The 27,968-nt window shown below is 37.2% G+C and overlaps 2 protein-coding genes and 1 long non-coding RNA gene across 3 annotated transcripts; 2 read left to right on the top strand and 1 right to left on the bottom strand.

The window, feature by feature from the left end:
- The first annotated feature begins 5,001 nt into the window (after window positions 1–5,001).
- On the top strand, window positions 5,002–7,004 carry LOC120012511. Its single transcript, XM_038863944.1, has 4 exons — window positions 5,002–5,564; window positions 5,744–5,867; window positions 5,916–6,205; window positions 6,359–7,004. The coding sequence occupies exons 1-4, from the start codon at window positions 5,002–5,004 to the stop codon at window positions 7,002–7,004; spliced, it is 1,623 nt and encodes a 540-aa protein (XP_038719872.1).
- Window positions 7,005–21,695: 14,691 nt separating this feature from the next.
- Window positions 21,696–22,702, top strand: LOC120011738. The gene is made up of 2 exons (XR_005471105.1): window positions 21,696–21,832; window positions 21,943–22,702. It is a non-coding gene; the product is annotated as an uncharacterized LOC120011738 (long non-coding RNA).
- Window positions 22,703–23,062: 360 nt separating this feature from the next.
- LOC120011797 (uncharacterized protein At4g15970-like) lies at window positions 23,063–27,470 on the bottom strand. The gene is made up of 5 exons (XM_038862919.1): window positions 27,096–27,470; window positions 26,312–26,677; window positions 23,989–24,470; window positions 23,759–23,876; window positions 23,063–23,350 (listed from the first exon to the last, which is right to left on the bottom strand). The coding sequence occupies exons 1-4, from the start codon at window positions 27,333–27,335 to the stop codon at window positions 23,813–23,815; spliced, it is 1,152 nt and encodes a 383-aa protein (XP_038718847.1). The 5' UTR covers window positions 27,336–27,470; the 3' UTR covers window positions 23,063–23,350; window positions 23,759–23,812.
- Window positions 27,471–27,968: the final 498 nt, after the last annotated feature.

Raw genomic sequence — 27,968 nt, 5'->3', positions numbered from 1 at the left:
GAGAATCGGGATTTTTCTATGTGTTAGTGGGAAGATAGATTTCAGGTGAATCTCCGTTGGAATTTGATTACTATCCACTTGAAATTCTATAGCTATTAAGGGATTTTGAAGATATAGTCAACGATGAGTTGCCTCAAGGTTTACTGCCAGTGAGAAGCATTTAATATGCTATTGATATGTGCGCCTTTGCCAAATTTATCAGCTTATAAAATGCCTCATGCTCATCGAAAAGAGATGCAGAGGCAAGTAGAAGACCTGATTTCAAAGGGCCTAGTGCGTGAGAGCTAAAGCCCATATGTGTTGTCCCAACTTTAATAAAACCCAATAAGGATGGTTCATGGCAAATATATGTCGATAATCGCGTCATCAACAAAATTACAGTGAAGTATCGGTTCCCAATTCCTCACTTGGAGGAGATGCGTGATATGCTTGTGGGGTCTAAAGTTTTTAGCAAAATTGACCACCAAATTCGGATGCGAAGTGGTGATGAATGGAAGACTGCTTTTAAGACACATGATGGATTGTACGAATGGTTGGCAATGTCGTTTGGGCTCTCAAATGCCCCAAGAACTTTCATGTGAGTTATGATTGAGGTATTTAAACCATTTTTAGGTTTATTTATGGTTGTTTATTTTGATGACATTTTAATATATAGTCAAACTAGAGAGGAGCATCTGATTCATTTGTGAAAGTCATGGATGTTCTTTGGAAGGAGAAACTCTACCTCAACTTGAAAAGGTGCTCTTTCTTGTGCGACAAAGTTGTGTTTCTTAGTTATGTTGTTTCAACTGATGGGTTACATGCCGATCCAGAGAAAGTTTGAGCAATTAAAGAATGGCCCATACCATAATCTGTTTGTGTTGTTCGTAGTTTTCATGGATTGGCCTCTTTCTATAGGAGGCTTATTCAAAATTTTGGCTCTATTATGAGTCCCATCACTAAGTACTTGAAAGGAACCAACATTGAGTGGACAGAGGCGGCACAAAGGGCCTTTGAAGTGATCAAACAACATTTAATCGAAGCTCCAGTGCTTGTTTTACCATATTTTGAGAAGCTTTTTATTGTTGGGTGTAATGCTTCGCATGCAGAGATTGTGGTAGTTCTTAGCCAAGATGGTAGACTAGTGAAATTTTTCAATGAGAAGTTGACAGATGAAAAATGGAGATATTGCACCTATGACTTGGAGTTTTATGCCTTGATACGAGCAATCCATCATTGGGAGCCTAACCTTGCATATAGGGAGTTTGTGATTTATTTTGACCATCAATCTTTAAGGTACTTAAATTCCCAAAGCAAGTCAAATCCACGTCATGTAAAATGGAGTTCATATTTGCAGGGATTTACATTTGCTCTCTGTTACAAGGCTGGTGAGTCTAACAAAGTTGTTGATGCATTGAGTATACATTCCCTATTATTGTCGGTGTTGAGTACCCAAGTTATAGGCTTTGAAGAGTAGAAAACCCAATATGCTAATGATCCTTTTTTTTAGCTCTATCGTGACTGATTTGCAATGAACAAAAGCATGGGAAAGGTTGCCATATAGACTGCATAATAGATATTTGTTCAAGGATAATCAACTGTGCATCCCTGAAAGTTCCCTACACGACAAGATCATTAGAGAGCTTCATGAAAATGGTTTAGGAGGCATTTTGGTCGGGATAAACCATGAAAATGGTGGAAAATCATTACTGTTAGCCTCAAATGTAGAAAGATGTGGAAAGGCTTGTTAAGAGAAGTCGAAAATGTCAATTTGGTAAGGGCAGTTCACAGAACATTGGTTTGTACACTCCTTTACCAATCTTAGTAGATCCATAGCCTTATATTAGTATGGATTTTGTGTTGGGACTTCCTAAGACAACATAGGGTTATGATTCGATATTTGTTGTGGTGGATAGATTCTCGAAAATGGCACATTTTATTCCATATTCCAAGGTTGTAAATGCCTCTCGTGTTGCTAATTTATTTTTCAAAAAAATTGTTAGACTTCATGAGCTACCACTCTCTATTGTCTCTGATAGAGATGTTAAGTTTATGGGGCATTTTTGAAAGACATTGTAACAGAAATTGGGGACTAAATTGACATATTCCAGCACTTGTCATCCACAATTTGACGGCCAAACTAAAGTTGTCAATTGGAGTTTGGATAACATGGTGTCTAGTTGGAAGGTATGTATAGGCATGGGATTCAATTATTCCTCAAGCTAAATTTGCATAGAATAATTCTTGTGAACATATCATAAAGAAGACACCATTTGAAGCGGCTTATGGACGTAAACCTAAACATGTTTTTGACTTGGTGCCATTATCGTAAGAAGCTCGAGTGAGTGATGAGTGGTGGGTGAAGTGGCGGATCAAATCCAGAACTTATCGAGGGTACAAAAAGATGTTATTCAGGATATATTGGATGTCAAGGAAGTGATGTCAAGGCGAGGTAACACATATAGACGATTCTTGGTGAAATGGTTGGGCAAACCCACTGGTGAAAGTGCTTGGATTGCTGAGGACGAGCTAAAAAGGGTTGTCCTGATATTTTTACTGAATTCATCAAAGCTTTCTCGTAAAAGTCGAACTTTTCCCTACTTGGAGGGATTGATGTAGGAGCATAGTGCACTGTTCAAGTCACATGTAGTGTGAATAGTGACTAATTTTTTGAATTATTTATTTTAGTGTTTATTTAATTTTTCTAAGCTATATTTTATATTAGGCTTAATATTTATGTTTTAAGTGGGCCATGTGACTTTTAATATTATTGAATGGTTAGGATTTGTTATATTTACACTAGGATGAATGGTTAGGATTATAGGGTATTAAAAGGGCTTATAAAAGGTTCTTTTTATGGCTGTAGCAGTCAATTTTTGCTATCTACATTTTAATAAATTTCAGAACTTAATTCTTGGTCTTTTGGTGCCAAAAATTTGTACTATTAAAGTTCTAACTTCAGTTACACCTTGAAATCTTACTAATTTATGTTGTTTATTATGGTTTTCTACTTCTACGCTGCATCACTTATTCACGTACCTTTTGTGGTGAGTAGTTTCCTATGAAAATCAAGGTCTATCCTATTTAGTATGTATTTATATGAAGATTGAAAGAAATAAAATTGGGATTCTTCTAATGTATTTATATGTATTTATCTTCTTTTATTTTCTTTTTCTGGTGATGCTTTGAAAATTTATGTTGTTAATTCCTATTCTTTGATGTGTGGATTGTCTTGCAGTATATTTGATGGTTCTTTAGTTGTTAGACCTTCATCACTTGTATGTTTAAGGGATTCACCAAGCACTATCCAAAGTCTTTTCATCAAGAAATAACGATTGATGACAATGATTTTGCTCTGTATAGACGTCGAGATGATGGAAGCATGATGTTTAAGAATGGACATGCATTGGACAACATATTTGTTTCATATAACAAGGATATCAAGCCCATGTTAATGTTGAATGGTGTATAACAAATCTAGATCTATTAAGTATCTTTTCAAATATATAAGCAAGGGACCGCATAGAAGTTGGGCAATATTGGAGGGGAATGTTTTGCATAATATATCGAACGAAATAGGAAGAACATGCACAATTGTTAATGAATTATGCCAGTATGTATATGTTGGGATTGAGAATCCTACATTGATATGACACTTGTTAACTGTTTAGTTAAAATACACTTGAGGTAAGCTTCTGGTAAGCTTCAGAGGTTACCAAATCTGAATATGAAGTTTGTGTTTGTTTGAACTCTATCTCTGTATTGATTTGCAACACGTTTCTATTCAGATAAAATTGATCTGGATATTATCTAATACAGGAGATGTGATAGGAGCAAAGTACTGAAGTTTGATAACGACTCTTTGTGGATTAGTTGAAGTTGATATGGACTCCTTGTTTGTTAGTTGTTAGATAAGAACTAATGCTTTTAATTGAATAAATATGTGTTAGTTTTTATCTTAATCATGTGCAGCAATTATCTTCAAGATAAACACCTTATCAACATCTAAGATTATCAGAAGTGGTTCGTGGTGTCTATATAAAGCACTTCAACATGGAATGAAGCAGATCGAAGCTTGGAGTGAGAAAAACCTAGAGAGGATAATTTGTGCTTCGAGTATGTTTTGTTCGTTTCGTTTTTCCACTCTCCTAGATGTTTTGATGGGTGATTCATGTCTGTATTTATTATGAGAGAGTGTGAGTTTCGTGTTTAAGTGCTGCTCTATTGATTTTTCTGACAGATCCATAAGAGAAAGAAGAAGAGCAAGACTGCACTGTTTTGAAGTAACCTACACAGGCTACATCAGGAGTTACCTAGATCGTTCTTGAGTACAAAGTCTATTGGAGGCGCCAAGAGCAATTGCAAATCATCATTGGTGTGTTGATTTGAGGTTAAAGCATATGCTGAGTCAAGTTGTATGATCGAGTCGTAGGTAACGATAGATTGTAAATTTTTCTTCACATAGTGGATTGCTTTGACAGGATGGTAGCTCATAGACTCGAGGTTTTCACCCAGTCAAGGTTTCCTCGTTAAATTGGTGGTGTTCTTATTTGTTTATTTTCCGCATTGATTTCATATTTTGTTGACTAACAATCTTGGAAAGGAATATTATATTTTCAATTGGTATCGGAGCAGGAGTCAACGATGGAATCTAGATCAACAAATCAGGTACCACAGTTTGATGGATCAAACTACTCTTATTGGAAAGCCCACCTAAGGGCATATTTGAAGTCCATTGATGAACGAGTTTGGATGTCAGTTGTGACAGGGTATAGTGTACCTGAATCCATTGATGACGATGGTAAAAAAATTCTTAAACCTTCTGAGAATTGGGCTAAGGCTGACCTTGAAAATGTAGATTGGAACAGTAAGGCCATAAATGCTTTATTTTCTGGTTTGAATATTTCTGAGTTTCACAGGATCTCACATTGTGAGAAGGCAAAAGAAGCTTGGGATCTATTGGAAGTGACACACGAAGGAACTAATACAGTTAAAAGGTCAAAGCTTCAATAACTTACCGCTATGTTCGAAAATTTAAGAATGGAGGAGAATGAGGTATTTGATGACTTCTATGCAAAGTTGAGCGATATTGTCAATACATCATTTACTCTAGGAGAACCTATTGAATCAAGCAAAGTGGTAAGGAAGATTCTCATATCTCTACCTAAAAGATTCACAATGAAGGTGGCAGCAATTGAAGAAAGCAAAGACATTGATAAAATAAAGGTAGAAGAACTAGTTGGCTCACTACAAACTTTTGAGGCAAGTTTTCTAAAACCTAAAAAATCAAAAGGTGTTGCTTATCTCTCTACTAACGATTCTAATGATACTGCTAATGAATTATTACTATTAACAAAGAGTTTTAAGAAATTCATGAAGAACAGGAACTCAAAGGATTTCAAGAAGGAGGAATCTTCATCGTCCAAAGCTGAAAAGGAAAGTAAAGAACCAAAGTCCTCTCAATGCTTTGAATGTAAAGGATTTGGACATTTTGCTAAAAAGTGTGCAAATCAGAAAAAGAAGCCGAAGGCTTATCAGACCATTTGGAACGATGATACAGAAGAAGAATCAGATGCTGAATCAGAGTAAACTTAAGCGACCAAAGATTCGAAACGAGCTCAGAAGAAGATGATTCTATTGTTGATATATGTGAGCTTCAGACTGCCTATGAAGACATGGTTGAGGAAGGTATCAAGGCTAAAAAGGAAAGACACACGGCTATTAAAGAGAAGGAACTTCTAGTGTAAGAACTAGCTGAAACCAGAAAGGAAATCAAAGAATTGAAAGAAGAAATAGCTGAGCTGGAGGCGTTGAAGAAACCTGATGTAACCTCTGATATAGCCTACTTTACCGAGGCTGAAGCAAAAAGAAAAAGCATGCTGAAAAAGGTTTGTTCTAATGTTAATAAATTTGAATCTGGTTCCAATCATTTGCAGAACATACTTGATATGCAAAGGACGAGTAAGGAGACGTTTGTACTTGGATACGAAGTAGGTGAAAGTTCACAAATGAGTGCACAAAACAAGACCCCAAAATTTGTGAAGTTTGTTTCTTCCACCTCTCGAACTTTGGAGCAGGGAAATCAAAAGTGCAATATGTCAAAAGTGGCGAATGCTAAAAATGGGAGAGCACCTACTCAGTTAAGGTATGAAAATGTTTATCGGTTTGGCTGCACAGCTCAACCATTCCATCCTCAATCATTTTATAGGAGGCAAATTTCACAAAGGTATGACCAAGGTAGATTCATTCCCATTTGTCATTATTGTGGAGTTAAGGGACATATTCGTCCACACTGTCATAAATTGTATGGGATACCTATGTCATACATGTCTAGAAGGACTAATGTTGGGTAAATGCAGAAGGAAAAATTCTTTAACAGGTTTCAACCGCTAGCTGAAGATGTATCTCAGGACAGGTTACCAGATAGGTTACCCAGAAAGCTACCTGAGACAAAACAGCCTACACAAGCACCTCAAGCGAATAGACAATGGGTCAAGAGTTCAAGGTGCATGTTTGTCCAGACAACGTTAGCTGCATTCAAGACTAATTCCTGGTACCTGGACAGTGGTTGTTCTCGACACATGAGCGGTAACAAATCATTTTTCACATCTTTTGAGTCCTTCGATGGTGGAAAGGTAACTTTTGGTGATGGTAGTCAAGTTGAAATAAAAGGTAAGGGCATGATAAGAGCTTCTGATGAATGCATCTTAAAAAATGTTCTGTATGTTGAAGGTCTCAAAGCCAACTTAATCAGTATTAGTCATTTGTGTGATTCAAAATACTCTGCCTTGTTCACAAAGCGATTTTACAGGATCTACAATGACAAATATACGTGCATCTTAAAGGCTAAGAGATCTTCGGACAACTGCTATACTATCCCAACTGAAGCTGATTTTTCATGCAATTCTTTTATTGTTTCTACCACAGACAGGTTGTGGCATGAAAGACTTGGGCACCTCAACTATCAAGACTTGAAGAACTGTCAAATAAGGAGGTGGTACAAGAAATACCAAGGATTGGCTTAATAAAAGGTGTGTGTGGTCCATGCCAACAAGGTAAGCAAACCAAGGTACCACACAAGAAGGTAAGTATTGTGAACTCTTCAAGACCTTTTGAGATACTTCATATGGACCTTATGGGACCTACCAAAGTTGAAAGTCTCGGAGGTAAGAAGTATATTCTTGTTGTGGTAGATGACTTTTCAAGATACTCATGGGTAAGGTTTTTGCGTGACAAAACTAAAACATTTGAATCCTTCTATGATTTGTATCTACTATTGGAAAATGAAAAGAAAGATAATGGTTTTAATTTGACTAAAATTAGGATAGATCATGGAACTGAGTTTGAAAACGCTAAATTTGATGCTTTTTACAGATGTTTTGGAATCAAACATGAGTTCTCTGCCCTAAAGACTCCTCAGCAGAATGGTGTTGTGGAGAGGAAGAATCGGGTGCTTCAAGAAATGGCAAGAACTATGATGCACGCAAAAAATGTTGCACAAAGGTTTTAGGCTGAAGCAGTAAACACTTCATGCTATATCTCAAATCGAGTTCATGTGAGATCTGGAACAAAACTTACGTGTTATGAACTCTTGGTAGGAAAGAAGCCCACGGTGAAACACTTCAAAGTATTTGGAAGTAAGTGTTTTATCCTTAGAGATAGGGAAAGCATTGGTAAGTTTGACACTAGAAGTGACAAAGGTATTTTCATGGGATATTCCTTAAATAGTCGAGCTTATCGTGTTTTCAATGTCAAAACCAAAACGATGATGGAATCTGCAAATGTTATTATACATGATGATGTGTTTGAAAGTGATGTTGGACAGGAAAATGTATTTCAGCCATCAAATGATGAGCTAAGTACAAGTGCTGCAAAGGATTCTGAAGGTACTGATGTAACTTCACAACAGGCTACCCCTCCACAAGCAGAACCTATTGTAACCACTGAAGTAACCTTGGAAGAGCCTACATCAACACAAGCACTGAAGCAGTCTACCCCAGACGTTCTTGAGCCTTCTAAAAGAGTAAAGAAGAACCATTCACAAGATCTCATTCTTGGAGACATAACCGCCCCCATGAAGACAAGAAGGCAACTTTAAAATGAGGTAAGTTATTGTTGCTATGTGTCTCAATATGAGCCCAAAAATGTTAAGGATGCCTTAAATGATGAGTCATGGTTGGATGCAATGCATGAAAAGCTAAATCAATTTGCACGCAATGATGTTTGGACTTTAGTTCCTAAACCTGGAAATTCCAATATCATTGGGACAAAATGGATTTTCAAGAATAAAACTGATGAACATGGTTTGATTACTAGGAATAAAGCCAAATTAGTTGCACAGGGGTATACACAAGTTGAAGGGGTTGACTTTGATGAAACATTTGCACCTATTGCTCGTCTAGAATCCATTCGCATTCTTTTGTCTATAGCAAGCTTACTTTGTTTTAAGTTGTTTCAGATGGACGTGAAAAGTGCATTCTTGAATGGATTATTAAACGAAGAAGTATATGTTAAGCAACCTCAAGGTTTTGAGGATCCAATCCATCCATCACATGTGTATAAACTTAACAGTGTTTTGTATGGTTTGAAACAAGCCCCTAGGGCTTGGTATGAAAGACTCACAAATTTTCTCTTGAGTATAGGATTTTCAAGAGGAACAGCTGACAAGACACTCTTTGTAAAGAAAGATCACAAACATATTTTGGTTGCTCAAATATACGTCGATGATATTGTGTTTGGATCTACTTCTGTTTCTTTGTCACAAGAGTTTGGTGAGTTAATGAAATCTGAATTTGAGATGAGTATGATGGGTGAATTAACCTATTTTCTAAGTTTTCAGGTGAATCAATCCCAAGAAGGGATATTCATTTCTCAAACCAAGTATGCAAGTAATTTGGTGAAGAAATTCAATGTAGCCTTGAGCAAACCAGCTCCAACTCCTATGAGCCTAAGCATTAAGCTAAGCAAGGATACAATTGGAAAGTCTATGGATCATACTTCGTATAGAAGTATCATAGGAAGCTTACTTTACTTGACTGCAAGTAGGCCGGACATTGCATTTAGTGTTTGTATGTGTGCTAGGTACCAAGCCGATCCCAAAGAATCTCACCTTACGACAGTGAAAAGGATCTTGAAATACATCAATGGTACACTAGACTTTGGAATTTTCTATTCAAAGGATACTAATGCGTCACTGGCAGGTTACTCGGATGCTGACTAAGCAGGTTGCAGCGATGATAGAAAGAGCACTTCAAGTGGGTGTTTCTACTTAGGTACAAACTTGGTAGCTTGGCATAGCAAAAAGCAGAATGCCATCTCCCTCTCCACAGCTGAAGCAGAATACATAGCTACCGAAAGTTGCTGTACTCAATTGCTTTGGATGAAACAAATGCTCGTTGACTAGGGATTGGAATAGGAAAGTATGACCATCTTTTGTGATAATATGAGTGCTATTAACATTTCCAAAAATCCTGTTCAACATTCTAGGACTAAGCATATTGACTTTCGTCATCATTTCATTTGAGACCTTGTTGAAAGCAATTGTGTGAACTTGAGTACATTGCTACTGAAAATCAATTGGCTGACATTTTTACAAAACCTCTAGACACGCAAAGGTTTTTGTTCCTAAGAAAAGCACTAGGGGTGATCAAAATAGAATAGATTTTCCAAGTAAGCTTGAGGTAACAAGTATGTGGGATATGTGATTTAATTCTTAATTGATGATTATAGCATTGATTGTTTGATGTTACCTCCCTATATGTTTAGTGTTAAATGGCTAATCCGTCCATGGGATTGAAAAGATCATGCTATTAGTCATATATTGTATTTCATAAATCTCTTCTGGTGAAGTCTGATTAACATAATGTGTGAGAATTGACTTGATAGGTCTATTGAACAGTTCATTGGGAAACTTGATGCAAGCAACACAAATGGAAAGGGCTACGTCAAAGGTTAAAAAAAAAAGGTATGTATCTTTTGAAATAAAAAGGGCTACCTAAGTGTGACTGTGAGAGCCGCCATATAACCTCAATTGAGAAGTAAGCTGCAGTGTAACCTCAAATGTCTACAAAATTCTGACCCAAGGACATTTCTGGAATTGTGTCCAAACTGACAAGTCAGTTAAAGAGGTACTTTTTCAAAAAGGCAAGTTGTGTGGGAATGAGTGAGTTTCATTGAATAGATACATCTTTCACGGTTTCCTACAACGAGGAGTTGCGTGGGAATGGGTTTCTTTGAAGAGATACATCTTTTAGTTTCCTAATCTCTCTCAAATAGCAAGTTACCGGTTTGGTTTCTCTCTCCCACTCCTATTTCATCTCTATCTCTCTTCCGTTCAATTGCTAAATCCCTATTTTCTGTCGAGTTCCATGGCCATAAGAAAACGGGAGATTTTGGAGCCTTCTTCATCAGTAAAATTGAAGAGACCTCTGAAGAAGCCGAAGAAGTCAAAGAAGCCACGAGAACCATCGATGGAAAGGTTTTCCACCACTGATGCTGAAGCTTTATTTGATGCTCACTTCGAGTCTCGAGCTCTCAGCACTGAAAGAAAATTTATCTTCTCTGAGTTGGATGACCCTGATCTGTTTCATGTCTTCGAATCTCATTCATGGTCCCCTATTATCGACTTAACAGGTATGGCAAGTCCTATGTTAATTAGGGAGTTTTATGCAAATCTGTCAGATAGAGAACTTGATGATGAGGAACTAGGGGTAATTTCTGGTTTTGTTCAGGGTGTTACATTCAATTTTTTGAAAACCCAAATTTCTAAAATTTTGAACATTCCTCCTGTCCTTGATGCTGAGTTTGATGTTTTTGATCCTCCTACTGACCCACCTATGAATGACATTCATCAATATCTATGCGAAGGAGGTTTTGAGATTGTTCATGATAAGTTACCTCATAGGTTTCTTAGACCCAATCATAGGCTTCTGAATATGTTTGTTTGTTCTACATTGTTGCCTACTGAACATCATGGTGAGTTAATCGAGAGATATTGTCGCTTGCTTCATGCCATTCTCACTGGAAAGACCATCTGTTTGCCTACCCTGATTTTCAATCAAATCATGTTTGTGAAGTCAAATAGGAACCGATCCTATAAACTGCCTTATGGGGTCATTTTGACCAAGATCTTTGAGTCTGAGGGTGTGTCTTTACCACCAAATTTTCTGCCACTTAGGCCTCCAATCACTACAAAGACCATTTTGAGAAGTCAATCTCAAATGTCTAGAGTGTGTGACTCTCCTGCTGCTTCAGTACCTCCATCAATTGCTCAAGAATCTACAAAAGTTTCTGTAGAGATTTTGACTCTGACAATGCAGGTTACTTCCCCCATAACACAGGTTACCAAGCTGAACTCTCTATTTGAGAATCTCCATGCTCAAGTTACCTCCAAGGCTGAATTTGCTATGGACGTTGTGAATGCTACTGTTTACTCCAAGCTTACTGAACTTTCAGAATCCAAACTTGTTCTTGCTTCTAATCTGGACTATGTCATGGAGCGAGTAGATTTTGGAATTGAGCATGAAGAGATTCATCATGTTGACACGCGTCACAAGTTGGACACTTTACAAAGGGAAGTTGTTGAATGTGCTGATATTCTTCATGCTTTTCAAAATAGGGGGGGACATTGACCCTTGTGTAACCAAAACAGGGGGAGATTTTGGGTTGGGTTATTTTGCTTGAAACATTGAATTTGGTTCTTTGATTGATACATTGATGGTAGCGTTATGATTGATTGATTGGTACTTTGTTGGTGGTTGATTGTTTTTGTTTGGCATGTGGTTTCTTGCATATATGTGTCTGTAGGTTGCTTGGTTGATGATTTACTGCAGGTTGCATAATGTATGTCTACAGGTTTGGCGTTTGGTTACTGCAGTTTGCTTGGTTGATTATAGACTGCAGGTTGTTCCATTAAGGGGGAGTTCACATGTTAAGGGGGAGTTTCATTCAAGTATTTTTGGTCTAGTACTTTGTATGTTAATGCAGGTGTTTTGATTATTGGTGTTTTGATCACACAAGTGTCAAGGGGGAGATTGTTGGGATCGAGAATCCTACATTGATATGACACTTGTATGATAAGTTAACTGTTTAGTTAAAATACACTTGAGGTAAGCTTCTGGTAAACTTCAGAGGTTACCAAATCTGAATCTGAAGTTTGTGTTTGTTTGAACTCTATCTCTATATTGATTTGCAACACATTTTTATTCAGATAAAATTGAACTGGATATTATCTAATACAGGGGATGTGATAGGAGCAAAGTACCGAAGTTTGATAAGGACTCTTTGTGGATTAGTTGAAGTTGATATGGAGTCCTTGTTTGTTAGTTGTTGGATAAGAACTAATGTCTTTTAATTGGATATATATGTGTTGGTTTTTATCTTAATCATGTGCAACAATTATCTTCAAGATAAATACCTGATCAACATCTGAGATTATTAGAAGTTGTTCGTGGTGTCTATATAAAGCACTTCAACATGGAATGAAGCGGATCGAAGCTTGGAGTGAGAAAAAACCTAGAGAGGATAATTTGTGCTTCGAGTCTCTTTAGTTCGTTCCGTTTTTCCACTATGCTAGATGTTTTGATGGGTGATTCATGTCTGTATTTATTATGAGAGAGTGTGAGTTTCGTGTTTGAGTGTTGCTCTGTTGATTTCTCTGACTGACCCATAAGAGAAAGAAGAAGAGCAAGACTGCACTGTTTCGAAGTAACCTACACAGGCTACATCAGGAGTTACCTAGATCGTTCTTGAGTACAAAGTCTCTTGGAGGCGCCAAGAGCAATTGCAAATCATCATTGGTGTGTTGATTTGGGGTTAAAGCATATGCTGAGTCAAGTTGTATGATCGAGTCGTAGGTAACGATAGATTGTAAACTCTTCTTCACATAGTGGATTGCTTTGACAGGATGGTCGCTCATAGACCCGAGGTTTTCACCCAGTCAGGGTTTCCTCGTTAAATTGGCGGTGTTCTCATTTGTTTATTTTCCGCATTGATTTCATATTTTGTTGACTAACAATCTTGGAAAGGAACATTATATTTTCAGTATATTATAGATATTTCCCTTACATGTGTTTTCCATTGGTTTTGTAGGAAATTGGAGCAAGATGGAGTTATTCAAGTTATCAATCAGACATCAGCAAGCCGTCGGGATAGAAAACTAAAGTGTCGGGATAGTAAGCTGTTGGGACAAAAAAATCAAGCGTCAAGACACAAGGTGTCCGAACACCTCTCCTAGGTGTCCAGACACTAGCCATCCAAATAGCCCTTATAGTTTTTCGAGACAGATGCTCAAGGTGTTCTGACACCTGCTCGCGACCTACACTTTGGAATAAACGTGCATGCATATAATTAATTAACAGTAGAAAAACAATAACAAATTGCATGCATAAATAGTATCATATATTGATCAAAACAGTATCACATACAAGAGCAAATACTGGAACTAAAATGACAAAACCAAACTTAGATGAGGGAGCGAGGTACGCTAACGCGAATCTTCTTAAAGTGAATTTGCTCCTGCCTATCTGTGTCTAGCAACTCCGAGCAATCACCTCCCAAGATACAACGCTCCTTTCACCACCTTGTTAGTGACACTCCAAAACAGGTAGTACAAATGAGCCAAGTAAGAACAACACTTCTCAGACTAGGATTTAGGATTTTTGGCAGAGTTTCAACAGGGGAGAAGCAAAGGAATTTTGTGGCAACAAGAAGGAGGAATTTCATGTGTTTGACTGCAAGTCACTCCTTATATAGGAGGATGTGCAACCAACAGCCACTAAAAATCAACTACCATTACTGATTTTTTGGCCTACAACTAGCCCATATCTTGGGCTGTTGCAACTGACCCTTGACCAGGTAATGGTGCAACCACCAACCCATGAACAGGTGCTGTTGAAACTGCATTGACCAGTTCAAACGGGTCATGACTGAGAAGAGTCTTATGTCCAGTTCAATGTAAATGGACTTTCTCTTCTATGGGCTTGGGCTTGTAACAAAGTGCAAAAAATTTAAGATGTGAATTGGACTGGGCCTAATTAAGATGTGAACCGACGGCGGCGCGCGTGCGTGTGTTTAATCAAAGCCCATAATGGGGAGCCTCTCCCTCCTACAAAAGCTTGGGTACCCTTGGGCCCAAAGTCTTACTTCAACACTTGAGCTTATAAACTACACATCCACATGGTATTTTTCCAATGTGGGATTTTCATACACACACTTATTGCACTATGTTCACCATGCTCATCATGGTCACTTTGGAGTCTTTTTACATTCAACCAAAAAATGATTTGGTCACACTAATTGGTCCAATTTATTGTCCTTATACCAAAGATCAATTGGCCATAAATTTCATTCAATAATTATTATTGAGATTTCAATTAATAATGGTCAAACTATAGTTGACCATCATTTTCCAACAATCTCCCACATTGAATGTGAACGAAGACTATACTAACACGGGAAATACGTCTGAGAGTGTAGTAGAATCAATACTACATCGAGATAGGTAGCTTTTGGCTTTGAACCTTCCCTAGTGAAAATCCATCGGACTTACTTAACTAGTCAGTGGACTGACGCCTTGAACTGCCAGTTGTTTATGTAAGCCTAGTCAACAGACCTTACACAGCACTGATCCAATTCATAATTGGTTCTCGGTTGTGTTCATTATTTCGGCCATGAACTTCTTGGGTTTAGTAAGTGCTTTAGAAAATATCGCCTTAAAATATTTTCATAGAGCCGGCCATACTCTTCACTCACATAGGTGATTTCCTATCAGAAGCATCCTCTAATACTCCACTTGTTTATCACAAGATATAGGAATCATTAAGATCATAGCTTAACCCTATACACACATTCTTGTAACTCTTTGTGCATCTTAGGAATGGGTTGGAGTAAAACTCCGTACTGCTCACACTTAAGTTACACCCAACTCGTGTTGTCCTATTGAACCTAGTCCTTGGGATCTCCAATCGCTAGGTTAGGTTTCCATCAAGGTAACTTATTGAATCAAGGCTTTCAAGCCCATCCCCCTCGAAGCGCAGTCTACTTGCTCTCTACTCAACCCCTTAGTAAACGGATCCGCTAAATTGTCTTTAGACTTCACAAAGTCTATGGAAATTATTCCATTTGAGAGCAACTGCTTAACGATATTATGTCTACGACGAATATGTCTAGACTTACCGTTATATATCATATTATGTGCCCTTGCAATTGCAGCTTGATTATCACAATAAATGCAAATTGCAGGCACGAGTTTCGATCATATTGGAATATCCTCTAAAAAGTGATGAAGCCACTTTGCTTCTTCACCAGCTTTATCCAAAGCGATGAACTACGATTCAATCGTTGATCATGCTATGCACGTCTGTTTTGAGGATTTCCAAGATACTGCCGCACCCCGTAGGGTGAATACATAGCCGCTAGTTGATTTCGACTCTGAATCTGAAATCCAATTAGCATCACTATACCCTTCTAGAACAGCTGGGTATTTACCATAAGGCAAAGCATTCTCCTTGGTTTTGTTCAGATACCCTAATACTCTTAATAGAGCTTTCCAATGATCATCTCCAGGATTGCTTGTGTACCTGCTCAGTTTATTGATAGAGTACACAATGTCTGGCCTCATGCAGTTCATAATATACATGAGACTGCCTATAACCCGAGAGTATTCCAACTGTTCAATACTATTACCAGTATTTTTATGTAAGACTAGATGAGGGAGAAAAGGATTATTATCATCCTTGATACCATGTCCTTTAAACCTTTCAATCACTTTCTCAATATAATGTGATTGAGATAAACCTAGGCTTTCTGAATTTCTGGAAATTTTAATGCCTAGTATCACATCAGCTTCACCCATGTCTTTCATATCAAAATTCTTTGGTAGCATTTTCTTGGTACTATTGATTATCTCAATATTACGTCCAAGAATTAGCATATCATCGACATATAGACAAACGATTACACATTCGTCGTTAACGACTTTGGTGTAAACACATTTGTCACACTCATTGATTTAGAATCCATTCTGAATCATTACTTGGTCAAATTTCTCATGCCATTGTTTAGGAGCTTGTTTAAGTCCATATAATGACTTGACAAGCCTACACACTTTGTGTTCTTGTCCTTTGACCTTAAACCCTTCAGGTTGTTCCATATAGATCTCCTCATCGAGTTCACTGTTCAAGAATGCAGTTTTTACATCCATTTGACTTATCTGCAATTCATATAGCGAGGCTATGACAATTAGCATCCGAATTGATGTAATTCTCGTGACCGGTGAATAAGTATCAAAGTAGTCTAGACCCTCTTTTTGTCTAAACCCCTTGGCTACAAGCCTTGCTTTGTACTTATCTATGGAATCATCAGCTTTAAGCTTCTTTTTGAAAATCCATTTACATCCAATTGGTTTATTCCCCGAAGGGAGATCAACCAATTTCCAAGTATGATTACTTAGAATGGATTCTATTTCGCTGTTTACAGCTTCTTTCCAGAATGGAGCTTTTGGAGTTGACATAGCCTCATTGAATGTCTCACTATCTATCATGTATGTTAAATAGTCTGAACCAAAGGATTTAGAGATTTTTGATCTCTTGCTCCTTCTTGGTTCTATTTCATCAACCTCTTGATTCTCATTCTTAGAATTCGATTCTCTAACCCTTTTCTGAGAGGTTTCTATATTTTCATAAGGAAATGTTTCCTCAAACAATTCAGCATCTCTTGTTTCCATGATTGTATTAACATGGATGTCATCAATTTCAGACTTGTGTACCAAAAATCTGAATGCACTACTATTTTGTGCATATCCTATAAACATGCAGTCAACTGTCTTAGGTCCAAGTTTGACTTGCTTTGGTGGAGGTACGGCCACTTTAGCAAGACACCCCTACACTTTCAAGTATTTGAAAGAAGGTGTTCTTCCTTTCCATATTTCATATGGAATACTACCTGTCTTTTTGTGGGGCATTCTGTTGAGAATATAATTAGCAGTTAAAACTGCTTCCCCCTACAAGTTTTGAGGTAAACCAGAACTTATTAACATGGCATTAACCATCTCCTTTAATGTCCTGTTTTTTCTTTCAGCAATCCCATTTTGCTGAGGAATGTATGGAGCGGTAGTTTGGTGAATTATTCCAAAACTTGCACATAACTCACCAAATGAGGCAGATTCATATTCTCCACCTCTATCAGACCTAAGAGAATTGATCTTTTTAACAAGTTGAGTTTCTACCTCATTTTTATACTTGATAAAAGCATCCAAAGCTTCATTTTTGCTAGCTAATAAATAGACATAGCAAAACCGAGTACAATCATCTATGAAAGTGATGAAGTATTTCTTTCCACCTCTACTTTGAATAAATTTCAAATCGCATAAATCACTGTGGATTAATGCTAGAGGCTCAGTGCTTCTCTCAATTGAGTGAAAGGGTTTTTTAGCAAACTTTTCTTCAACACATGTTTCACATTTATGGTTGTCATCCAAATTAAATTTGGGAATTAGTCCTAAGTTTGCTAGTTTTTTCAATGTACCATAGTTTACATGTCCTAATCTACCATGCCATAGACAATGAGAAACAACAAAGTAAACTGAAGACTCTGCTTTATTATTATTGGCAATAACAGCCTTCGAGTACACAAATTTGGATTTTTTCATCCATTACAACAACACAAGCCTTAAAAAGGCCATCACTAGCATAACCCCTTCCCACATACATTTCACCCTTCTTAATAGTGAACTTGTTCGGATTCAAACACCATCTTGAATCCCTTCTTGATCAGGACAGGGACTGAGAGCAGATTCTTGCGAACCTCTGGAACATGAAGCACGTTCATTAAGGCTAAGGATTTCCCGGATGTGAACTTCAGGATCACCTTACCCTTTCCCTCTACAGTGGCAGGAACACCATTAGCCATGTAGATCTTCTCTCCATCATCTTTCTTTTCATAGGAGGCGAAGAGATTCTTGTCAATGCAAATGTGAGCAGTTGCACCTGTGTCCACATACCAATCTTTGGTATTTGTCACCAGATTCACCTAGGAGACCACAGCACACAACATCTCATCATCTTCTTCACCTTCTTGCTCGGTCAGATGAACTTGATTGGTAGGTTTTCCCTTGCCCTTTCCCTTGTTGTTGTTTGGGCGCTTTCTAGAGTCTTTGGCTCTATGTCTGGGTTTGTTGCAGACATAGTAGTTACCCTGAAACTTTGGTGACTGTTTGCCCTTGGCTTGGTAGTCTCGTTTCCTTTTCCCATCAAATTTGGGCTTGGAAGTTTCTACCAAATTTGCCTTAGGCACCCTCGGAAGTTTACCACTCTTCCTCATATTTTCCACTTCAAGCCTCAGATGAAGGCTTAGATCCTCCATATTCATCTCCTTGGTTTTGTGCATCAAGCGATTTTTGTTGTCGCTCCACCCAGGAGGTAATTTCTCTATAATTGTTCCAACTTGGAAAGCTTCACTCAAGTTCATTCATTCTGCTTCAATTTCATGCAGGAGAAGCTGGAACTCTTCCACTTATGCAACGACAGACTTTGAGTCTACCATTTTGAAGTCATAAAACCGGCTCACCACAAATTTCTTTGTGCCGGCATCCTCGGTCTTATACATCTTGTGAAGAGCTTCCCACAATTTCTTAGCGGTGGATATTTTACAATACACACCGTAGAGTGAGTTCACCAATCCATTGAGGACATGGTTTTTGCATAGATAGTCTCCATACATCCATGCTTGCACAGTAGCAACAGTTGAAGGATCCGACTCATCTGCACTAATGGCAGGACACACTTCTATGAGATATTTTGAAAGCCCACAAGTGGGCAAGTAGAACTGCATCTTTTGTTCCCACCTCTTGAAATCAATACCACTGAATTTCTCTGATTTTTCTCCCAAAACCACAGAAGTCATGCGACTAGTCACGGGATCAGTTGTCCCCACAGTGGGTGCCATCGGAGTGGTCACACCAACGCCACTAGGGCCAACCATACCAATCACGTTGGTAGGAAGAGCAAGGCTACCTTGAATAGTCACGCCAGCTTGGGCAACAGAACCAACAGGGGTCAGACCACCAGTTGTATTTTCATCACCTCCAGGAAGGATGGTGGATTTCTCAGTGTTTTGATTTTGAGCCATTGTTTTTCTACATAAATCAATGTGTAGTGTAAGTAACACAATTATATTAAATAATTCAAAGATACAACACCACAGAATCAACACAGAAGGAGGAATTTCATGTGTTTGAGCTTGCTACAAGTCACTCCTTATATAGGAGGATGTGCAACCAATATCCACTAAAAATCAACAACCATTACTGATTTTTCTGGCCTGCAACCAGCCCATATCTTGGGCTGTTGCAACTGACCCTTGACCAGGTAATGGTGCAACCACCAACCCATGAACAGGTGTTGTTGCAACTGCATTGACCAGTTCAAACGGGCCATGACTGAGAAGAGTCTTATGTCCAATTCAATGTAAATGGGCTTTCTCTTCTATGGGCTTTGGCTTGTAACAAAGTGCAAAAAATTTAAGATGTGAGCGCGATCGAACCAAACCGATGGCGGCACGCGCGCGTGTGTTTAATCAAAGCCTATAATGGGGAGGCTCTCCCTCCTACAAAAGCTTGGGTGCCCTTGGGCCCAAAATCTTACTTCAACACTTGAGCTTATAAACTACACATCCACATGGTATTTTTCCAATGTGGGATTTTCATACACACACTTATTGCACTATGTTCACCATGCTCACCATGGTAACTTTGGAGTATTTTTACATTCAATCAAAAAATGATTTGGTCACACTAATTGCTCCAATTTATTGTCCTTATACCAAGGATCAATTGCCCATAAATTTCATTCAACAATTATTATTGAGATTTCAATTAATAATGGTCAAACTATAGTTGACCATCATTTTCCAACAACCAAACCAATTACCGAGTAATTAAGTCAAGAGAGCAAACACTAGGGCACCTAATGTTACCACCACCTATCCTATTAATCCATAATTCTCAATTCAATTGTTGACAACCGATTTCCTTTCCTATTCAATGCTCCATTCCTTGTTACACCGAAAGTGTTTTCAATACTAATCCCTCCTATTCCTGACAATCAGATTTAAATATCAAAAATCCATTAAACATATTGGATAATCGTGTAGTGATTGCGTAGGTCATTCACCTATATGTCTATGGTTCATACAACCTATGTCATCTATGGTGAGTGTAATAAAGCTAGTCCATTGATTAAATCAATAGAATAAACCTGTTTGACTCACTTGGGCTATTAAACTTTTGGGCTACATGTCATTTTCGAACTAAAAATAGAGTCAGTTAAAAAGGAATACAAACTGTCAAGACCCTGGGTTAAATGTACCTTAATGCCTATTTAGTATCTTACAGAAGTGATGTGTCAATGGTTCGAGATGGTTATTTTTGGTATTTCATTTTCTTTCTATCTTTTTGTGTCTATTTGTTTTCCTTTTTCTCCCGAGTCCTCACGTGAGATAACGTTCTTTCTCTTCAACTCTAGTGTTCAGAAGGCAGGAGCCACAAACCATCCGCATATTAACAGGAAATTCGAATTTAGTTTTGCTTATCCGATGAAAATTTTAGGTTGTGTTTGGTATTACTCCCAAAAATTTTAAAAACTAAAATAAAAAACTAAAACATAAAATTGAAACATAAAATTGAAACTTGTTTGGTTGAACACTTAAAACTGAAAACAAAAACTGAAAGTATAAAACTGAAAAAAACAAAGTGTGTTTATGCTTTTATTTTCATAATAATGGAATATATCCACACTACTATATTTTCTATAACTGCAGCCTTTGCCATGTTTCACCGTTGAAAACATCAGCAGAAAGAAAAAAAGATAAGAAATAAAATAATAACCCAAAGTATATTTGATCATTGTCTTCATATCTCTATGCAATTTGCAATCTGAAATCTTAAAAAAAGTACAATCTATAATAAGCTGTTTCCAAAACTTTTAAAATCCCCTTTTTCTTATTTTCAAAAATTTTGAAAACCTCTTTTTTGGTTTTCATAAAAACCATAACAGAAAATACAATCAAACAATATTTTTTGTTTTTATTTTCTATTTTTTGAAAACTAAAACAAAAAACAAAAAACAAAAGTGATACCAAACAGACCCTTAGTTTTAGAGAGATTGCATTCCTTCTTTCTTGATCTAGGGATTACACCATACATGGCATATGAGTTAGAATGGTATAGAAACAAGAAGACATATTTCTTACTAAAGAAAAAAAAGAAAAAAGGAGAGATCATTTAGTTTCTTTGTTGCAAAGTTTAGAGTATTGTCGTGATGAAAATTTTGCATTGAACCCGATTGGGTTTTGCATGGTTAGGTTATTTTATGTCAAGTGGTACTTAAATTCAAAATTGAAGATGATGGATGTGTGGATCCTCTCAAGTGTAAGAGATATCTTCCACATGAAATACAAATGGGAGCCTCTGATGCTGCCAGCGGAGTTTTTCTTGGCATTATTTAAGGGAACTAAAATATGGATTCCAAAATAGTACTGTTTGAGAGTGAGTAAAGAACCAACAATCTTATTTAGTGTTAAGAGTGAACTGGTTTGAGACTTGAATTTCTGACTTTTTTGGGGCTGAAAATGAAGTCAGAAAGAAAGTACGTTAGGTCATCTTTTCTTTTCAAACGTTTGTAAATCAACATTTGGTTCAGTTTTCCTTTTGTAGTAATTGTTTTTCATTCGCTTAAACTCAATTAATTTCACATCTCAATGATTGTCAAAAGCGCACAGCCAAAATAGTAGAGATCTACAGAATGGAAACAAACCGCACTTCTTCAGGCCACTCAATCCAGGTTTTCACAAAGAATTCGTAAGTCCCTCTCCCTCTCTCTCTCTCTCTCTCTCACTCTTGCTCAAACAAGATTAACATTCTGAAAAGTGTCATTTTTCTGCCAGTTAATTCCCGTTGCATTTATGCAGTACTTGGACGAGAAAGATCATGTAAAAGCAGCGCTGAGAAGCCCAAAAGGGTAGGTTTGGCCTGTGAAGATTAAAGGTAGAAATATTGAAAATGGATGGACAGAGTTTGCAAGGGAGCAGGAGCATGCATTACAGGTGGGTGATTTCTTAGTCCTTGAACATGCAGGAAAAATGGTGTTTCATGTAATGATATTTGATTCAAGTGGATGTGAGAAATAATATTCAAAGGAAGAGTATCAGAAGAAAGTTACAAGTAAGTATTCATCATACTCTCTCTCTGTCTGTCTCTGTATTGCTTATATTTCATTTAGCGACTGCTTTATAAACAAGACTACAAGAGAGTTCACAGAGACACAAAAACATGTTACTCGAGAGATTACAAAAATCAAAAGGGAACATATTGGCCTGCATATTTAAAGCACAAAAAAATCACTTTGGCATTGGTGGGAATGAATTTAGAATTCAAAATAAACTCAAACAAGGGGATTCCTTCACCATGGAGCTCATTAATAGTGGCAGAAACCCTCTGTTTCTCTTTCGCAGTAAGTTGTGCCCGTCAATTCTTTATTTCTTTTTGTATCTCACAATTTTAAAAAATAAAATATAATGAAAGAGAACTGTCACTTATTTTGTGTAGGAATATGATTTTGGATATGAGGCCATCCATCAATCTGTGATGTTTACTCATGAACCTTATAGTTGGCCTTTCTTTCTTTTGGATAATTCTGATTGGTATGGTATGATCTGTTGTTGGTTGTGATTTCTGCTCATATCACTTCTTGATGAACAAAATACCTTAGTGTCGCTTTTAATTTATGAAATATCTTATGTTTTCTATATAACAAACTATGGTTTCAATGAAAACAAATCCAGAGGACATTAAAGATTCAAAATAGAAATCTTAATCTAAGGGCTTCTAGGCGATGGACATCGATGTTTTGTTTCGCTTAAAATCTAACTCTAATGAGCAAAAACCTCCTAACCATCAGTAACTATTCTAATGCAAAACTATCTCAACAACCTGGGGAATGTGGTGCTCATAGTTACTTAGCCCAACATGACGTCTGGGATGGTGCTCATTTTATCTTATCCATATATTTGCCTCCAAAGGATTATAAAATATGTGAAAGCTATTTATGTTCTAAAATATTATAAGAAACCAATAAAATATTTTATACAGCAGAAGCTGTATAAGTTGAATTAGTTTAACTATCAACAGGATTACAACACTTCATGGTGATGATGGAACTACATGCTAATCTAAATGTAGAAGACTCTTTCTTCGGATACCTCTTCTGTAATATTCCAGAAATTGCTAACTCTTCTTAGGAGATAGACACAGATGCACCAAGATTTTCGCACCAAGAGTTGCTTCAAGAATTTCACTTCAGTCCCACAGCAGCAGAGGCTGTCCATGCGACACAAACAATTAGGTTTCACAAGGCTAAAAAGTCTTTTGCTACTTAAGGGAAATATAACTCATCAGTAAATTAATCTTTATAATGTTAATCTTCATGATATACAGATATACCCATTTTCTACAACCGTTAAAGCCAATCTCTGATGACCTATGATGGGTGTTTAAGTCAACTTTGCAAAAGAGTTGGGTGCAATGAGGATGGAAACATCAAGAATCAATTTAAATGGTAAATCCCCACACTCTAAATATTCTAGTGTAACCCATTTCTTCTAGGTACTTTATGAAGCATTACTTTAGCATCATCTTCCATAATATAAACGGCTTGAATTCAACGCAAGTTCATCGGCAATCAACATATGAATGAGAAATATCACCAACATGAAGAATAAAACTTACCTTCTCATTATGCTTGCAGGGGAGATAGTCGTCTAAACATATTCACAATAAAATTCAGTCTTCTAGTTCCTGTTTGATACTTTCCACCGGGGAACCATAATGACGGAGAGAATCAATACTGAAATGAACACAAATGAACTCGTTTCAGAAATGATAAATTGGGGCGAAGTAGAAAAAAATTAAAAACAAAGCACTCCAGATATTTCACGGTAAGAGTTGTCTTGTATTACCTACAATTCTGTGGGACACTCCAAGACCACACCGATGACATTTTCAAACTTGGCGACAGAGACGAAAAGCTTTTCCAGTCCTCAATCATAATTTTTAGATCATGAAGCTTGCTGTCCAAACCAAAACAGCAATTTGCATGCATCGTACAAACTAAATTCAAATCTTTGCTTGGTTCACAAAGGCCACCAAAGAAGGCAGTATCCAAGAATTTCATCTTCAGTCCAATATCCAAGACGAAAGGATCCAACTTAATGAAATTAAGGACATCTTGGTCGTGATATCCAGGATAGGTTTCCTGAGAAGAGTACCAGAACTTGTAGAACTCTATTGACCTATTGTTGGACTTCACATAATTAAAACCCCCATTTGGTCTGTTCTGTAAATCATCTGGCCTGCCTAGAAAATGATCACATGCAATCTGGAAATCGGCGTCGAAATAAAATTGGGGAAACGGATTTCTGAACCACATGATATCAGCATCCTGGGAAGACAAGCAACCAAAGAAAAAGCATTTAAAATTCCGAACAATAAATCCACAAGGCGAATCAAGCTTGGGTATCACACGTGACAAACCATAATACTTACAAATTTGTATACAAATGCATATGCCGCAATAGAGTATTAATAATGCTATTTCTCCATTAAACACTATTACAACCATGGAAAGTTGCGAAACAGTAATTAAAAAGGAAAAGGATGTCAGACAGCATAAACCCAAAACTGACTTAGCCTATCCACAGAAAATATAGAACCGATGGATCTAAACAGTAATTACAAAGATGACAAGTAATTTTACTGTAACTTCTATAAGTTCTAAACATAAATTGAAAATCCATCATTTCCTATCACAAACCTTTTAAGCACCAGTGAGAATTTTGATGGTCTCTGAAGCTTCATCAAAACTCAAAATGGGTCTGTTTATTATCTTTCAACAATTTCACTTAGAATTTAGAGAAGTCCATCCCCATCCCCATCCCCATCTTCAACCCTCATAAGAACAGACTATACCCCAAAGAATACAAAAATAGAAATTCAACACCTGATAGGCTGATACTAAGAGATCGGCACAAGTAGTCTTAGTGGATAATAGCTACGACTTCTAGATAGTTTTAGAGATGACAGCAATTCTATATATCGGAAGCAGCCATGGCATGTCGAATCAACTAGATCTACCATGTCAACAATCAAATTCCAGGAGCATCTTTTGTTGTGAATTTATTAGCTTCGCAGGACCATGCTGTTCGGCAAAATCCATAGTTGATTTTGGGGATACATTTTTAGCTGGAAGTCTTTGCTTGCGTAGATCTTCAATTAGAGTTTCCGAACTCACAATTGCTGGTATCTGAAACGAACTCCACAAAAGCAATTAATAAATCTGGCAAAAGTACATCCCTCATATAATTTTCAATCTACAAATCGTGACGAATTAAAATTTCTCTTCAGTCGGGGCTTTAGTGAGACTCTAGGATTTATATCTTCTATTCATTTCTTCTGTTCTTTTGTGTTTTTCTCTAGCAAGAAAGAGTTTAATATCTGCAAAAATCTTAAAATTTCCAAAACCCTTCTATCAGCCCTGGAACTCCTGAACCCAAAATCTCAAATAGCCTCGTATTACTGCAAAGCCCAAGAATGAACCTAACAGAACAAGGTGAAGACTGTAAGCCCGAGAAGTTTTTTAAACAAAAAATAAAAAATAAAAATGGAGCCTTGGGTCATCTCAGCTCTCAAGGATGATCAATGCAACTTTCATCATATTATGTAAGTACTTATAAATTTCTGTTTAGATCAACCATTAACCTTAGATAAAAATAGTAAAAAAATGGCATGTTCACAAAACTAATTGCATTTTGAAGTTCCAGTATTTTCTTTTCTAACCAACAAGATTCTCCTAATTACGAGACCAATGAAAACTCTGCATTTCATATTGCCTTCGATTGCTATTAAACCCCAAAAGTTGTTCACATCGAGACACCTAGTCAATGCTGATAAAGAGTATTTTCATTTCTAACCAACAAGATTCTCCTAATTAAGAACCCAATGAAAACTCTGCATTTCTAATTGCCCTTGATTGCTATTAAACCCCAAAAGTTCTTCACAGCGAGACACCTAGTCAATGCTGATAAAGAGTGTTTCTCTGTTATTCTCTTTCATCAAATTGCACATGCATTTATTAAAAAAAGAAGGCATCTAATTGGACTGCAGAAGATGTTTTAGAGTTTACAACCACTAAGAAGCAGGTTTTCAAAGTACTGAAATAATTTCAAGCTTACAGGCTTATGACTTTCTTCAGAATGAAAAAAGAGAAGTCTAGTAATTGATTACCGTGAACACAAAATTGTAGCCCATCTCAAGAACAGTGCGCAGAAAATCAATCCTTCTCCACATCATCTTCAAGTAGGCAGGGGTCATAAAGTATGCCTCCATATGAAAATCAACTCCCTCGGTGACAAGAGCAAAGCAATGCTTATGCAAAACCATGCATCGTGAAAAAGCCTTCTGATCCAATGCAATAATGACCAAGTGATTCAAAAGCCCATGGGTCTGATATCCTATTCTAAAGCTCTCCAGGAAGAGATCAAATATGGAATTTGGTGCCGCCCATGCTTCATTCAAAGTTGTCAATATAACAGTCCTATCATTCATGGAAGCATCTTTCAAAACTTTTTCTAGCCTGAATTCATTACTGACCTACATCATATTAACGCGAAATTAAGTAATGATACAATCAATTACTCCACATATAATTGAAAATGAAAAAGAATTAGAACATTCACATTGTGAAATATTTTAAGCCAGCAGCAATTTTCTTTCTTTCTTTATTTTCACTAAAGAACAAGAATGATTAATACCTACTTGTGATCCAAGCTGCCAAGACAAGAAATTAAAAAGAAAACATGAATATAAACTACATTAATGTCAATTTGTTCTAAACCCCAAATGACAATGACCAAGAAATACAAGCATGAACTAAAATAATTCCAATATCTGACTGGATGTTGTTAAATTAGTTAAGAGAAATGTAATTGCCATAAAAGAAACATAATTACCAAACTACAACAGCAATTAACTTAAAAAGCATAAAAAATAATTGAAATTTGAAACTCACGGGAGATTCAATGGCGTCTCTGATAGAAGGGAAAATGTAGGGAAAGGAGGAGAAGGAACCGGAGGGAGGGAGGAACCACAGTGTATCGGCGGCCCTGTAGAGGAACAGGCACGACACCGAAATAGCTACGAAAAGGATGGCGGCTCGCCTGGCGGCGGAATCCGGCAGCATTGCGGAGGCGCAGCTACTTGAATACGATCGCCTCCTGTTGCGGGAGCCGAATAACGATGCTCGACTCATGCGATAACATTTTTCAGAACTTGTTCTCTATTAGAGGGAAGAGAGAGAGCGAGTGCGTTTGGTGGTTTTGATTTTCTGAATCTGCGATAAGGATCTGTTCGTTAAGTGTGGAATTTTTTATAATAAGCCTGATTCTCGACTGCGAGGAAGAAAGGGAGTTGATTGAGCTGTAATCATTTTGAAACTTGTTCGAACCGACAAATCCGACGGTGGAAAATTCTTGATTTGCAGTTAACTTATGACGTGGCGAAAGGATACACATGAAATCGTGGATGATGTCATTAAAAGGACCTGTTTGAATGATTTGCGTTTCATTTAGGCAAAAAGATCCATCAAGTATGGGACGAGTTTTATTTTTGTCCCTAAGTTTCTTTTCTTCCATTTGAATCCCTCAACTATTGAAAAGTATCATTTTCATCCTTTCAAGTGAGATTGAGGTTGGGAAAAACCTGATCTAACGAATAATATGATGTCACGTAGGATTTTTCAATGGTCGGATTTATTTGGGGGATAAACATGATACTTTCCCATAGTTAGGGTACGAAAAAGAGAAAAAAAAAAGTTAAGGGACGAAAATGAAATCCTACCAATAATTGAAGAATGAAAAGTACTCTTTTGGTGTTTCGTTTACCT

The sequence above is a fragment of the Tripterygium wilfordii genome, chromosome 13 (assembly GCF_013401445.1).
Source record: "Tripterygium wilfordii isolate XIE 37 chromosome 13, ASM1340144v1, whole genome shotgun sequence".
NCBI classification, from domain to species: domain Eukaryota; kingdom Viridiplantae; phylum Streptophyta; class Magnoliopsida; order Celastrales; family Celastraceae; genus Tripterygium; species Tripterygium wilfordii.
The sequence above is the reverse complement of the archived record's forward strand: the minus strand, read 5'-3'. Positions and strand labels throughout refer to the sequence as shown.